General features: G+C 33.9%; 1 protein-coding gene across 1 annotated transcript in view; it reads left to right on the forward strand.

Moving 5' to 3' along the window:
- Window positions 1–15,938, forward strand: part of LOC149770170 (uncharacterized) — a 58,868-nt gene that overhangs the window by 13,726 nt on the left and 29,204 nt on the right. Inside the window, exons 4-6 of the mRNA XM_089949292.1 lie at window positions 833–966; window positions 5,196–5,267; window positions 11,558–11,661. Of these exons, the coding sequence (XP_089805418.1) occupies window positions 833–966; window positions 5,196–5,267; window positions 11,558–11,661 (310 nt within the window). The remainder of the gene's footprint in view (window positions 1–832; window positions 967–5,195; window positions 5,268–11,557; window positions 11,662–15,938) is intronic.

The following is a 15,938-nucleotide window of genomic DNA, read 5'->3' on the forward strand; positions in this document are numbered from 1 at the left end:
ATTGGAACCTTGGTTAAAAGAAAACAGGATAAAACTTATATATTCGTTTCTTTTCAAAACACCATTATTTAACAAATTTGGATAGTGCCCACTCTACCTCTGTTCTATATACTGTGCTAAAGTAGAAGTCACTTCCCCCTAATTGTAAAATTGACCGTGACCTGTGTTGGACAAATTTTTAGTACTTATTGTTCCTATACTTTATTGGAGGTGATATTGTGATGCCTTCCATGTGTCTGTCTGACTATAACCACATTTAACTGCAGGGTGGAAATTTACCAGAACTTGGTAAATACATTGTCCACGTGGTGGCCATCTACAAAAGTGTGGTTTTTAAGTCCCTGCTCTGGGTTCCTAGGAGGTGATCTGTGGTCCAGTATACAAAAATTGCCATTATAGAGACATTATGAATAAAAAAAAATTACCAGACTTGTTATGGTCGAGGAGGGTGAAATATTTGTAACAGATTTTGGGATTACTACTCTGTGTCTTATTCCATATTGTGTGTGTGTTTGTGTAGTAGCAGTAGTTGCTTTTGGAACGGAGCCCAATACAAAGCATGGGTAGTCATGACAGTTGTTCTTTTTGCTATATAGTGTGAAATACTTTCCTCAGATATTTGTAAGAAATGGTCAATGAGAGGCAGGAAACCAACACACCATGAGGATCCCCCCCCATGTAATAGCAGTTCCTTATCCTTGCATGAGCAAGAATAGAGGATTGGATCCAGAACCTTAAGTGCAAAACTACTGAGACCAGGTACCAATCTTCAGAAACAAAAGGCTCAAAAACCAAATCCAGCTCAACTAATATGTATATATTTTCTTCCCAGGTAATACCTGCTTCCTGAATAGCATTCTGCAAGTGTTGCGATACACACCAGGCTTTGTCAGTTCTCTCAGTAGATTGTACCACTACATCCTCCTGGTAGAGAAAAGGAAGAAAGTTGAGAATGCTGAAAGAGAAGTTAGTATTGATTTGAAATGTATTTGCCTGTTAGCTCTCTTGGCATAAAATTAATAGATGTAAATTTGTCAGCTGTGAGCAGCATTGATACTAAAAATATATGATTCTATGGTTTGTTATAGACAAGATTAATTCTGTTCATGGATGATTCATTTGTTGGATTGTTATGTCTACCGTAAAGTAGAGCATACTATGCTGTGACATTCAGCATGTGATCATCTGTCTCTCCAATTTTTGCACAATAACAATATTTCAAGACCACATATGACAAAGTTGGGAAGGCAAAAAATCTGTTTATGGCCATAAAAGTCAGGGTCATAGTCATTGACTTGGAGAATTATTGGGAAAAAGTCTGAAGAAATGATAATTTTTTCCCGACCGTAAAAAGTCCTTGAATTTTGCCAATATTTGTGAAAGTCAGGTAAAAGCTAGGAATTTGCCACCTGAAACAATCACGTAATTGAGTCATAACTAAACTGATTGTGAGTTACATTTATCTAGTTCTGACTAGAATTTTCGGAGGGTGCTGTATGGATCATTTAGTTGCTTGCAATAAACATATATGCTGAGTCAACAAGGTATGAAAACCACTCTAGCATCACAAGAGGCCAGCATGGTGGTGGCAAAGCATAGCCACTTACTGGATGGTCTTGCGAAATCGATATGAAAATTACTTATTTTCTCAGAAATTGTTTGTATAAAAATCGTTATGTCTTTAATCTGCTGAAAGACAAGATAAAATTATATTGTCGATGAAATGTGACCTGGTACTTGTGATTTGCATTGCTAGTCACATGAGTACACAAATCTAACAACCCACAATTTCAGATGTTGTAGAGAAAAACATTTTATACGGGTTGTAACAAAAATGAAAGGACACAAAATTCTCCATATTTATATATTCTGAGAACAACTTATGGAGTTCTTTTGTTGACGTGCTCTCTGCTTGATAAATCAGGCTGGCCATATTGCTGGTTTTTACAAAAGGTATCTGACTTTCATTTAATATAATTGAATTTCTGTACAACAACATTATAAAGGAATTTGTTGTTGATATCACGTGACTATGGGACTTTCATTGTCATTTGAGATTTGTCAAGTCATGTGACTAGTAATCCAAATGGCAAGTACTGGGTCAGGTTTCATCAATGCTGTAGCTTCGTCTTGTCTTGCAGCAGATTAACAACATAACAGTTATAACACTTGCCTTTTCTGAGAAAATAAATCATTTTCCTGTTGATTTCACGCAGGTATTAGTTGATATAACATAAGTTTAAATTTCTAGGCCCACTGGTAAGCAACTACCATACGTTGCGGCCACACGGTGGTGGCAAATTCCAAATTTTCGATATGCAGTTGCAATGACCCCAAACCCCAACCTAAATGTCCAAATATGAAATCTGGGGTGGGAATATGCGGAGGAAACTCGGTTAGAAAACGGACTGTTATTCATTTTAAGCCAGATTTGTAGTCAAACTTGTTGAATCTCAGAGCTGAAATGAAAATTGTTGTCCATTGTATTATACAGTGCTGTCTGGCATTTCTGGGCACCTAATGTTTCTGTCTCCAATATTGAAGCAAAACACTGACCAACTTTGACCGATTGACAAAAATAAAAATACTGCAATGAAAGAGGCAGTTGTCACCAGTATATTCTGTTCAAAATAATATTAATTTTTGGACACACGGGATACCACCTCTGTGTTTTCATGATTCTTGATATGTTGGCCAATTCTGCGCACAGCTTTGAAAAGATGTAATGTTTATCCATCGGGCTATAGAAATGAAATATGTTACTTTGGACTGTTTCTGTCAGCAGTTCAGATGATTAATTAGGTCAGGTTTATAGCTAGTTTTACAAAATTCAATGTAACAATGCCAATAAATGGAAAGTGATATTAAGCCAACTAAACCGATCTTGTGAAAAATTGAGTAAAGTTCAACGTTTTATAAAAAAAATAAGCTTATATGTGGAAGAGAAACAACAATGAATAGGGTGTATTGTGTTTAAAACGTCTTGTTTATGGGGAAAAATTACTAAAGAATATAAAAACAGACTATACACTGGAAAATTTCATGAGAATCCCATTCTAGTGGCAAGCTGACGTGTTGGGTAGCAGACGTTTTTGTATGTGTGGGACAGCTTCTTGCAAAATTGGAAACTTGGATTTAGATGGAGAATTTTTTTAAAGTATACATTTCCATCTTTTATATAATGTATTTGTATGATTCTAACAGTAGTAGATAGGATTTTCTGGGTTACAGGTTCAAGATGGTCATGGAGTGGGTCTTCATGTTGACATTTAGAAATCACTTTTTCATATGCATTTCAATTCAAAATGTGGGTTATTTTTGTACACTTTTTATGAATATCACTTTTCGTAATTAAAGTACGATTGTTCTTTCTTGATACAAAATGGATTTTTGACCAAAAAATAACACGTGATCCAATGTTCACAGAAATGTATTGTTTCGCAGAATTACCTGATACACAGAATTGGACAACATGGTGGTATATTAAAAAACTTTACAATCCCCTGTATCAGTACAGGTTTGGGGACTTGTTTAACGAATTACATGAAGACCAGTTGATTTTACAGAAAGCTCAGTCCTTGTTTATACAACAGTATATAATTTTGAAGGTCATTGTCAAAATTTAGATCAACCATTTTGAAAATGTTTTCTAAATGTGGATTTTTAACCATATCGTCTAAAGGAGATTAGGTTGTTTGAAAAATCTTGTTGGGGATTTTAATGGCACAGGTAAATTCAGTGTTAAACTCTTTTTGTTACAAGACAAGATTATAATTATTTGCATTTAATGTTTTTTTTTAATATACTATAATGGGAAATGTTACTTTCTATGAGATGCATATATATATATATATATATATATATATATATATATATATATATAGATAGATAATTCTTTAGAATTAAAGGTTTGAAAGGAAACAAAAACATAAATTATTATGCTGTTCCCACTTAAAAACAATGCAGCAAAATGAAGTTAGAATTTTTATTCTGTACAATGAAATGACTTTACATGCCAATGTATAGGAATATAATCAAACTTTTTTTGTGTGATACATTTTGTGGTTTTGTACATGATTATCTTTTCTGACTTCGATGTTTTTGGAGGGTCTTGAAAAATAAACAACTTTAGATTTAGAAAATGCATGTTTTATAATCTAAAATGTTCTTAATTCCATTCAGTAATGGTCATATGTGAATCTTGAAAAAAGTAATTTCATCCTGGAAATGACCTGGAAATTTATCTTTAGAAAGCATGGGAACCATGTTCTAGAGGGCTGCCTTGATTCAGAAAAATTGAAGCTTTGATATGTGAAAAGCATTCTGTTGTGTTGACATATCTGTAACTTAGATGCGATTAAAGGATAAAGATCCATGGCAGAGAAGGGGGCATAACTCTATAATATTTCGCTTAAAAATCATTAAAAAGCAAACTTTTATTTGAACTAGGTTTTCTTAATGTAAAGTCTCCTATACAGTTTCCTTTTAATTTATGAATTCCTTCAGATGTTATTGAGGAAGGTACCACTTGAATACATGAAACAAAGTAAATACAACACCAATGGACCTGTCTAAAATGTGACCTGGACAAAAGTAGGTTTGGTAATAAAGACAAAATAAAAAGCCAAGATTTGCTCATAGAATAATATCCACTGTAAACTATCAACCAATTTATTTGGTCCCTTGTTGAGCAGTAAGTTGCACATTGATTGTAAAGTTGCTATTTTGTTTTAGTTTATGTTGGAGAACTCGGAAAATGTACATATTCAAAATAATATAAATATGTCCATAATAGTTTATAAATTTTTTTACTTTGTAATTAAACAGGAGGTGGTTACTCCTGTGTAACATTTTGATGATCTTACCAATTGTGCCTTGAGCAAGTTTTCTGTCTGCAAGTGTGAGATCATCAAAAAGGTTATATTTTATACATGCATGCCTTGGAACATGAAAAATAATAATTATTTGTTCCTGTCTTAATATTTAGAGTCATGTATATACACTTGTCCATCACAAGGAGTTTATAAGCATGATTGGAAGCAAATGTTTTCTAGCCTATTTTAATCCATATGGAGATGACAGGAATAGATTTTCAAGCCATTGCAGGAAGAAGAAAAAATTCTTCTTTATTCGGGTATATGTGTTTTACAAGCATAGATTTAGTAACTTTATGTTTTTGTGGCATTTCATTTTAGGAATCTGAGGACGTCTCAGTAAAAGAAACTTCAGGTTCAGAAGTCTGGGAAGTGGTCAAAAACCTTTTCAGGGTATGTCTTGCACAAGATCGTTCGTTTACATTATTGAACTAAAAATGGGTCAGTTATGCAACATGTTCCTTTGAGCATATGATTATTTCATCCATTTCCCATGTGTGGGAAAATCCCAAATCGAGGAATGAATAGTTGGATCACAAGGGCTCAGTAATCTTGAGTTTCTTTATGAACAGTCTGAAAACCTATAGAATGTGCTTGCCCATAAAAGAGTCATTAGTAGTGATTTCTCAAAAATTTCGACATTGGGGGATTGCCCTTTTTGTAATTCTCATGTGTGATTTTGTTTTTTAGGTGGTGGGGCAGAAAGGCAGTTTTTAAATGAAACAATATTAATGAATAGACCCATTATATTAAGTTTCAACTAACATTTTATATGATAATTAAGAATTTAATATTGTTTTTTCCGAGTTTATCGTGGCATAAACTGTCAGTTGTTGACTTGCACAGCAAATGACGCCCAATTCTTTAAATCAATTTTCATGTTCATTAACAGTTTATGCTACATTCAGGGGCTACTTACAGATGAAATTAAGACTACTGGTAAATGCTATAGGGATGAGGGTCCAACAATCTGACAGTGCAAGACATCAACCATGACAGTTACAATGACGGAGTAGCGGGATTTTTACCTCCCCTCACCACATCATAACTGTCAAGTTGGGCATATTACATTGTAAGACTGTGAATCCAATTGTTATAATATTAGTCTTTGAACCTCTCCACCCAATCCTCTTATCCATTTGCCTATAGTTTTCAATTCATTTATAAAGAGCTGTATAGCATGGCCTCAAAGTTCTTGGCAGATTTAGAGTTTACCTGCTTTTTTTCAAATCTAATCAAAGAAAGAATTTTTTATCTTCAGAAAATTACAAGGATTTATTATTTGATTCTGTCAAATCAATTTATTACATTTTCTAAATCGAATATAAACTGACTGTTTTTATTTCATTTTAAGCACTTGTATGATCGGATTGAATCTTGGTAATATTAATGAATGTTACAGGTTTCATTATGCCCAAGGTGGATTGACTGTGCATAATTTCTGTGTGCTGTCACTTTTGGAAGTGGGTGGGGGTGGGGTTATTAAATTAGCAGGTTTGCATAATTAACATGGTTAAAATGCAAAATTCTTCAATTTGTGGGCTTTCATTGCAAACTTCTTGGATTTCAAAAGAGTGAGTTTTATCAATTTTACTATCTCCATAAGGTTATATGAGGTAATACAAGAGCATTAAAACTGAATAAAGTATATCACTTTTTGAATTAAGAATTTGTAATGTGTATGAATTGTATCCAATAAAAAGAATAAAATTGCATAAAATTTAATTAAATGACTACAGCTTGGTAACAACAAAATATAAAAGCAATTTGTATCATGGTATGATGTAGGGGTGAAACATTGCATCAATACTTTTGCTGAAACGATACACATATTGATACAAGAGATGGAGAATTGATACAAAATGATAGTTCCTGTATGCATTTTTTTTATAGTCTTAAGCTGTCATGAATACTTATTGTTAGTTGCCTTGTTATTCTTTATAGTTATAATCCATCTGAAACATCATTTGCAGTCACAGGCACTCATGTTTATTATTAAAAACAAAAAAGGATTACTTAAGAAATATCACTCGCTGTGTTAACACAAAGTGACATGGTACATAATCTCCCCCCCCCCACTTCCATGTTAATTATTTTAACCCAGAAGTATGTTCAGCATATACTAAACATTCCAAACGTGTTTAATGAAATACTTTACTCATCATTCAATAACCACTTTCATGTGAAGTTTTTACTTTGAATTGTCTCTTGACTCCTTTCGTTGATTCGAAACATATGCTTCTGGTGTGTTGCACAATGAAATATGTTACATTGAATTCTCATTTGTGATTATTGCTCTTTTCACTCCGGGTTAAACAATAACCACCAATCAGAAATCAATGTAGCTTATTCTCTGTGTGACAAACAGGAAGTATTGGCAAAGAAACAAAGAGACATCGCGGGAAAGTCATTAGATATCTCAGGTATGCTGTCAGGGAGTGCCATTGTGTGAATCTTGCAAAATTTGTACTAATTCTTGTGCTGGTAGGACAGTGAAACTAAATTTGATTAGAACAACATGCCCAGGAATAAAAATTATGGTGTAGTTTGCACCATTCATGAAGAAAGACTTAACAAATGTGTGTTTAAAATACAGGCTACCAAGAAAACCCAAAACGTCTGATTCCTGGTGTGGTTCATTATGATTTTGTTCGGCAAATACTTGCTGATGATAGTGATGATGACAATACTTTTGAAAGTTATGAAGCATGTCAGATTATTGTAGTTGGGGAAAGTGTTAATGGAGACACCAGTGAGTGATTTTGAGCCCGAAATGGTGTTAAACACGAGTCAGATGTACATGCTGGATGGACAAAAAAATAGATGGCATGACCCTTTCGGTGGTATTTAGAAATTAAATGTACAAGCAGCAGAATACTGAGCCTAATTAAAATACAGACAATTTAAAAGTCTAATGCAGTTTTCATTCTTTTAAGTAATCATATTTGTACAGCAGATCATATGCTACAAAAGCATATGTATCCGTATAAGGATTCAGATAAATTGAATAAAATCAGGGTTAAAAAATGCAATTAAGAAGTAAAGATATTTAATAAAATACCTCTGTTTGCACAATCATTGATGAACTAAATACCCTTATACAGGATGATGGAACAGATAAGAAATTTGGCATAGTTGTCAGTAAGCTACTGATTTAACAAAGGAAGTTAATGTTAGTGAAAAATCCTATTTTGGAGCAGATATCCAAAAGATAATATCTGTGATCTATGGAAAATTGTACATAAGTCAGAAAGATCAGATTCCCAACATATTCAAGCTGACAAAGCTTGCTATGTATATGCCCCTTCAGAAAGAAGCACAGAACAATATTGATACAAAGAAAAGGAGCAAAGTATGCTCAGAATTAATTAACAGATTAATGCTTATACAGCTAAAAGTGACACCTGTCAAAGATGTTGATTTCAGTAGAGCTATAAGAAAGAGAGGCAGATATTGAAATTTAGATAAGTATTGACCTATGGCCATTTCTTCCTACCTTTTTTTTTTTTGATAAAGGTCGAGGTCTCACTTAATATAAAATCATGGCAGGATTTCTCCTGAAATTGTACAGGGGAAACAAATTTGGAATTTCTCTTTGTATGCAGAGATATTTAATCTGTGAATGAAGGTGCTGATGGAATAAACGAAATTAGCTTAGAATGCGGGATGGGGCAGATTTCAAACTGCTCAAGTTTATAATCTTGTGTAAGTTAAAAGAAAATTGTACAATAGGACTGGGTGTAGTCAGTAGTTTTCCTGCTTCACTAACAAATACAAGTACCTGTGGCTGCAGCCGTCTTTTGCAACAGCAGGAAATAAAATGTAATAGATTTTATTGGTATTCAACCTTATTCCCATGCCCATATTTGTTCATAATGAGATTTTCTTTGCAAGAGGAAATTGCATTATTTCTTCTGCTTTGAAGATAACATCATAATGTCTTCCAACTGTAACTGAGACACGAAATTGGTAGTAATATATTTTCAAATCATTCATGTTGTACAAAATGAGTTTAATGGAGATACCATTAAACGGTCTAAACCGTTGGATAAAACTCACTGCAACCAACAGGTAGTCTGTTTGGAAGTATTGTTATCTTCTCATCAATGAGAATTGCATATAAATATATGATAACTATATGTCTCTAAGACATGAAAGGGCACCACCTACCTTCCAAAGATGGAATGACCATCAGGTTCAAATGTGTATTGATATGTATCATATCAAAGGCTGCGTATCGTGAATCATATTGATACACAGCACAGGTATATCGTTTCACCCCTACTATACTGCAGTTTAATGTTTTAGTAATTTCTGTCTGTGTGTAACTGGAAAAAATATCTTGCTCTGATTTATAGCAAAATAAAACCATATTCTATCCATTAAAGAAAATGAAAGAGCTCAAAGGGAAATAGTAAAATCACAGCTGGCCTTCCCCCCACCCAAACCTGAAAATTAAATGGTCAATACCCTATAGTACATCAGTTTGTGTATAAGTTGTAATATAAAAGCTGTAGCTAAAGTGAGATGAGTAAGCAGAAATTGAAGCAGACACCCTGTGAAAGACATGCTGACATTATAGAGGTAGTTGATAAAAATGGAAAATGTTGATACTGAAGCCTACATCTACACTATTGCTACAGCAGGCAGGGAAACTTCGATTGGGATGCCAATATGCAGGTACTTGAACATACTGGGCTGAACTGAGGAGGGAAATCTTGCTTATTCTTACCACTCCATTAACGAATGGATGGACTTTTAACTTTGGCCTTTTTTTTCTGGATTTGTGAAAAAAAAACCTCACTTTTCCTTAAGGCTTCATCCATTTATAGATCTGTTCTAATCATAACCCGTATTTGACATGTGATTGGAAGCTACTTCTCATACCTTGGGAGACCAGAGCTAAGACACAATTTTGGGGCATGGGGAGTTTATCCACTTCGTAATTATGCAAGTAATGTATTATGAGCATGTAATATATTTGAAGAAGATACCAAAGTTTTGGAGCCAAGCATATTTCTTTGATAACATTAACCTGATCGTTTATATATATATATATATATATATATTTTTATAGATTATATATATATATATATATATATATATATATATATATATATATATATATATATATATATATATATAAATAAAATCTATAATCCCTCCCAAATCCACTCATCAATCCTGTATAAGATGATAAATGATTGCATTTGGTGGCCATCTTTCAACTGACAAATGATGGAATTTAGTGACCTTCTTTGATTCCAAGGAGACTATTCACCTCTGACTTCCTTCTGGGTGAGCAGATAACATTTTAAAACTTCTAATGCTAAAACACAGCAAAAATCATGGTTATTGTCATTTTTAACTTGTTTGGACTGGATTTGAGATGGTGGATGCATTAGATGTTAGTATTATCAGAGAAATATTTTATTCTAGAAATGTGATAGTTGAAGTACAATGAAATCTCAAGTGAAAGGCCTCTAGACCAAATTAAAATTTCGGATTGTGATGATTTTGCAGTCACCGAGTTAAACTTATTTCAGGAATGGAATTTTGACTTGAAAAACTCTTTATTAGTTTGAAGTAGCTTCAGTTTTACTAAGTTTCTATCTTGAGTAGATATATTTCAAAAGCTTCAATACATTCTGCAACATTATTGTTTTACTTTCACAGAGTTTAAAAGACTACTTAAAATGTAGACAAGTCTATTAGTTTGAATTTTACTATTTTATTAAAATCAATATATCTTTAGCTTGCATTTTTGTCTAGCTTGGAATAGGACAAACATGAAATAGGATCACTCCATTTGTATTGCCAATGCAGCCAGGTTATAGTTCGTATTAACTTAGATTAAATTTTCTTACAAGCTCTTTAATGCTTTGATTTTCTTATGCCACCCTCACCCCCAAACCAAATCAATTGATGTCTGCTTGTCCATAAACATTTTAAGATTATGACACTCACACCTACCAAGCTATTTCAGTCAGACTTTGTACACATATCATGGAAGCTGCATTGAGGTATCTTTTGGTAACTCAAATTTCTGCTTTCAAATTTTCTGTGATGCCATTGAGTCAGATTGACACCATTTTAAAGTGTTGGTACAAAGAATGGCACAAATAGTGACACAATTCAGAGTTCTCGATCGAAGTGTGACATAGTGGACTGCTCCGGTGGCCTAATGGTTAGAGCATCTGCCTCGGATGTGTGAGGTTGCAGGTTCGAACCACGGCCGAGTCATACCAAAGACTTACAAAAATGCTACTAACAGCTGCTTCGCTTGGCACTCAGTATTAAGAGGTTAGTGACAGGACTGGTCTCCCTGGTGTCAGGATAATGTGACTGGGTGGGACATCATGCTACATGTCTGCGGCATGATGCCCCAGTGCTAGACATGACTTTAAACTGTCACACTGCAGACATCGTAGCGATATGACTGATTTTTGTTTAAAGCTATGTTAAAAATCTAAATCACACACACATAAATAGTGACACAATTTAGTGTTCTGGAACACAGTGTGGCATAAAAAGGACTAAATTGGTTCAATACCATAGTATGCTAGCATTAGTGGTTAGCTGGCAGATATGTCATGTGTATAACATTTATCTTAAAAACAGGTTAATTTCAAATATTTTTTTACCTACGGTAGGAAATAAATATTGTCAACTTTTTCTTTCAGTTGTACAGAAACATGAACCGGAAAGAGTTGAGTTATGAAGAGATTGCATCTGATGATGTTATGTCCATGGCTTTGAGGCCAAATAAAGTCCTTCGGTCCATCAGGTACTATCCATTAGAATTTCATCAGTGTGAAACTTCGAATGCATTGTTAGGTCATTATTATCTGATCCATTACATTGTTGCATTGGGCACCATTTGTAAAATACTAAAATTGTCAATAAAAATTGGCCATACAAGATTTATTTTTTGCATTATACAGACATGATTTTTAAAGCGGAGTCTGCTCAGATTTTTCTTGATAGAGTCCGTTTTTTATATTATCTCCAACCCGGTTTTTTAAAGACTGTCTGTCTGGTCCCATTCTGCAACGACCCTTGTAAATTATTTGTTCCATATGTTAGCACATGACTCTCGTAAAGAGTATTCTGATTGGTCAAAGGTTTAAATTCGTGTAATGGAAATTGATGGCAATGGAAAGAAGAAGCATTCTTGCAAAACAATGCATCCCATGTTGCTGAGAGAGACCATGACATGAAAAGTTAAGTTAAAGATTTAAAAAATATATGGAAATGGGAATGGCTGGAGTGAAAAGTTGATGGAAATTTAGGTGGTCAGTTTATAAGAAAACTGAATGCTAGAGGACTGGCATTTTGTGACCTTTGCAAGAAAGATCTGAATTACAGTAATCGCATTTGGAAGAGTTTGGAACAGCACCTACAAAAGAAGCTGCATACAGAAAAATTGAAGCTCAGAAGCATCTGGAAAAAGTGCAGTTAATTACTGTAAGAAGAAAGATTTCTTGTATGAGAGAACAAATGTAGCCCTCTGTCAGAATATGCATACTGCATGTTGCCAATACAAGCACCTGCTGGAAAGGAAAAAGCCTTTCATTGAGAAGGAAGAGAAACTATTGCACATTGAGTCAAAAAGTCAGTGGTGACAAAAAGGAAGGCTAAGAAATCTTTGCCAGATCTGCAAAAAGAGCTCAACTGTCATATCAGCAGGTTGTGTCCATTGGAAAAAAATACAAGTGAATGTATGGGATTATTTGTATATAGTTGATGTAACTTCAGCATCAATAGTATTGGAGAACAAATTCATGTTACAATAAATATTGTGAAATTATTTAAGTCAAGTTGAATATTTTTGGTAAGTTTGTTAGTTTTTCAAATGATTATTTTCGCTTATTTTATGATCATAAGTTGCACCAGGAGCAGTTTTTTATGTGTAATATGTGTTTTTGGCCGGGGGTCTGAACCCTTGAATTGAGGGCACCCTGTTGGGTGAGGATCCCCAAACCCCCCATTTCAGCTTTTTTTTTAATGGAAGACCATAATCGTGTCTAATTAAAGGGCTTGCCATGTCAGTTTGTTGCAAGTAATTAGAGGAGAAACTCTGCACATTATGTACCAAAGCATTGATCTTGTTTTCATTTAGCAGCCAACTTAATAACCTTCTTTTGCCTCTCCCCCAATTTCACAAAACAGTAAGGAGACATTCTATTTGTTTTTCTGTTTGTCTTCTGTCCATTTTTCCATCCATCCATCCCACTTTCCTTTCTGCTTTTTAACTTTTAACCCATGTGTGATATATAGATGAAGTTTTATATACTTGTACCCCAGTGTTAGAAGGTACTTCACACACTACACTGGGCTACAATATTGTCTGGGTAACTGTCATATTTTAAGTTTTCCACTACAGTTTTTTTGATCAGCTCTATAACTTTAAATATATTTTAAATTAGGGGATGAATTTTTGGATGCATGTGCATCATCATTATAAAGGTGTTTTGCTTATCATGTATGGGGTCTGATCTCAAAGGTGAAGGTTACTGGCCCATATTGTTTCACACTTCCTAATTTCTGGTTGGTTTTAAGTGAAATGTTGATCTGGCCTCTAGGGTTTTAAATGAAATGATGTTGATCTGGCCTCTAGTATAGACCCAAGTTGAGAATCTTGTTATCACTACTGCTATGATAGGAAGGAAGTATTGACTATAAGGCTCCTTATGATGTCTGCTTGATCTTAAAATTATTTGATCTCTGCTTGGTCTTATATTAAAATTGTGCCAATTGAACATCCAATATTGATACCATGGCAGCCATCTTGAAAATCTGACTGATACTCCTCCATGTTGGATGGTGATGTCAGTGTCATGTTTTCACCAAAAGACTTTTTATCATATCTGCTTAGTCCTAAATGAAAATAATGATATGGCACCCATTATGACCATCATTGGAACCATCTTGAAAATCTTGTTGCTACTCCCTCAGTAGGAAGTCATATTGATGTGTGCTTTTTCACAAGAAGTTTGTCTACAATGTTTGGTTTTGGTCCTAAATGAAGTTGGTATCAGTCTGATCTTTAATACGACCATAATGGAAATCTTGTTAAAGCTATTCTTAACAATAAGATGAACTGATGACCACATCAATGAGATTTTCACCATAAATATATCATATAATATCTAGTTGGACCTAAATAAAAATGGTGCCAATCGTACATATACTACTGCTGTCACAATTGCCATCTTGAGATTTTTATCACAGTTCTTCCTGAATGGATAGTCACATTGACATAAGGTTTTCACTCAAAAATTTCTGATGATGTCTAGTTGGTCCTGAATGGAAATGGTGATCTTAGATCTTGTATGGATGGCAGAATGGCCAATTTCAAAGTCTTGTTATCACTGATGAATATCAGAGATGGTTTCAACAGTTTGGCAGTTCAAAATAGAAAATGGTTCTTTCTTTGGTTCCTGTAAATTCTTTTCTTTTTTTTGTTTTGGCCAGGAGAGTGTCAGCCTTGTTTGATATAGCTCAGTTTCTCTGACCTACTTTATATACAGTTATACAGTTACGAAACTTGTAGGATTTTTACGGGTAATACCATGGGCAAAAATTATATCAGTGACTTAATTTTCGGCTTTTTTCTTTGAGGGTATTATGTTTACAGTTATTAAACCAAATGAGTATTGTGAACAATTCAGGTTTATTTTTTCAGTCATTAATTAGATAGAGGCAATCATTTTTAGGACAAAAACGTGCACTTCTAAAACAGGTCACTGGGCTATTGTTCTTGCTCTAGTGGCTTTGCTAGGTATTTGGAATATGTTCTTGTTGAGCAGGCAAGACTAAGCTTTCTGTGAATTTCTTTACTGTAAGTTTTACTGTTTGATCAGGGCTATGAAGTTCCATAAAATCTTATGAGCCTGGCATTCGTCAGATCAGTATTTAGTGTTGGCACTGTTAGATATAGACCTCAGACTAAAAGTTGTGTTTAAGGTTTTGATTGCATGAAGGTAAGCTCCTTTTAAATTTCATAACAAGATAGTACTGACCTTATTTAATACTTGTTATATAACTTTCACTGTTTAGGAAAAAAGTTGGGGTATTAATAGAATCCTTCATATTCATCCCTGTAGGGTAGGAAAATTCCACCAGAGGGTCAGAAGTTTGCATCAAGTTTGAGGTTCTGCTTAGCGTCTAATACAAAATTTTGTTCCCATGGTGTGAATGTTTTATCGTATGCTGAAGCATAAAAAAGGATTCTTTTTCTCGCATATCTAAATGAAATTGGAGGGTCAAAGTCAGAAAGGCATATTGTGAATGCTGATGTGACCTTCCAACATCAAAACAATCATTGAAAAAGATAGAGCACATATAAAGTTGGGTTTTCACTGATACTTTTCATTATGTTTTAACACAATTTAGCTTTCAAACATTAGTGGTTTTTACTTGCAATGGTAATGACAATGCACAGCATCAGAATTTTGTACTACAGATACTGTAGTAGCACGTACTTTCATGGGGGACGAATTTTTGTGGTTTTTATCGTTACCCCAAATTACGAATTTAAAGACCCCCCCAATTTTTTTTCTGCACATATGATGTTAACCCACCCACCAGCCAATTTAATTTTCTTAAGTGTTTTGTTCTTAAACATACTAAAGGCTGTTCCATTAAAACCTACTTGGGACCCAGGGAAGGCACTTTCAATCTGGAATAGTCACCCATAGATGCAGTTTAGGATTCTGTATTTCATATAAATCAATACTCTGATCTGGTAATAAAATATTTGCTCTCACGTGCGTTTATTTAATTATAACTTTTTGAGAAAGAAAAGAATTATAAAGCATTTTTGTTATGTATATTTGATTTAATTATATTGGATTTAATATACATTTATTTCAGTTTAATTGTCAGTTTTTAAAAAGAAAATATTTTTCATTACATGATTTTGTAATGTAAATTTATTCACTAGAGATATTTTTTTGAGAAAATAGTTTGACCTTGACTGTTAGTTTATAAACATCAGGCGTTGATCTAAATCCTGACCTTGTTTCAAAATTTGTAGTAACCTTTGTAAACAAGTTCTAT

The sequence above is a fragment of the Sinohyriopsis cumingii genome, unplaced genomic scaffold, assembly GCF_028554795.1.
Source record: "Sinohyriopsis cumingii isolate HCF-2022 unplaced genomic scaffold, ASM2855479v2 utg002558l, whole genome shotgun sequence".
NCBI classification, from domain to species: domain Eukaryota; kingdom Metazoa; phylum Mollusca; class Bivalvia; order Unionida; family Unionidae; genus Sinohyriopsis; species Sinohyriopsis cumingii.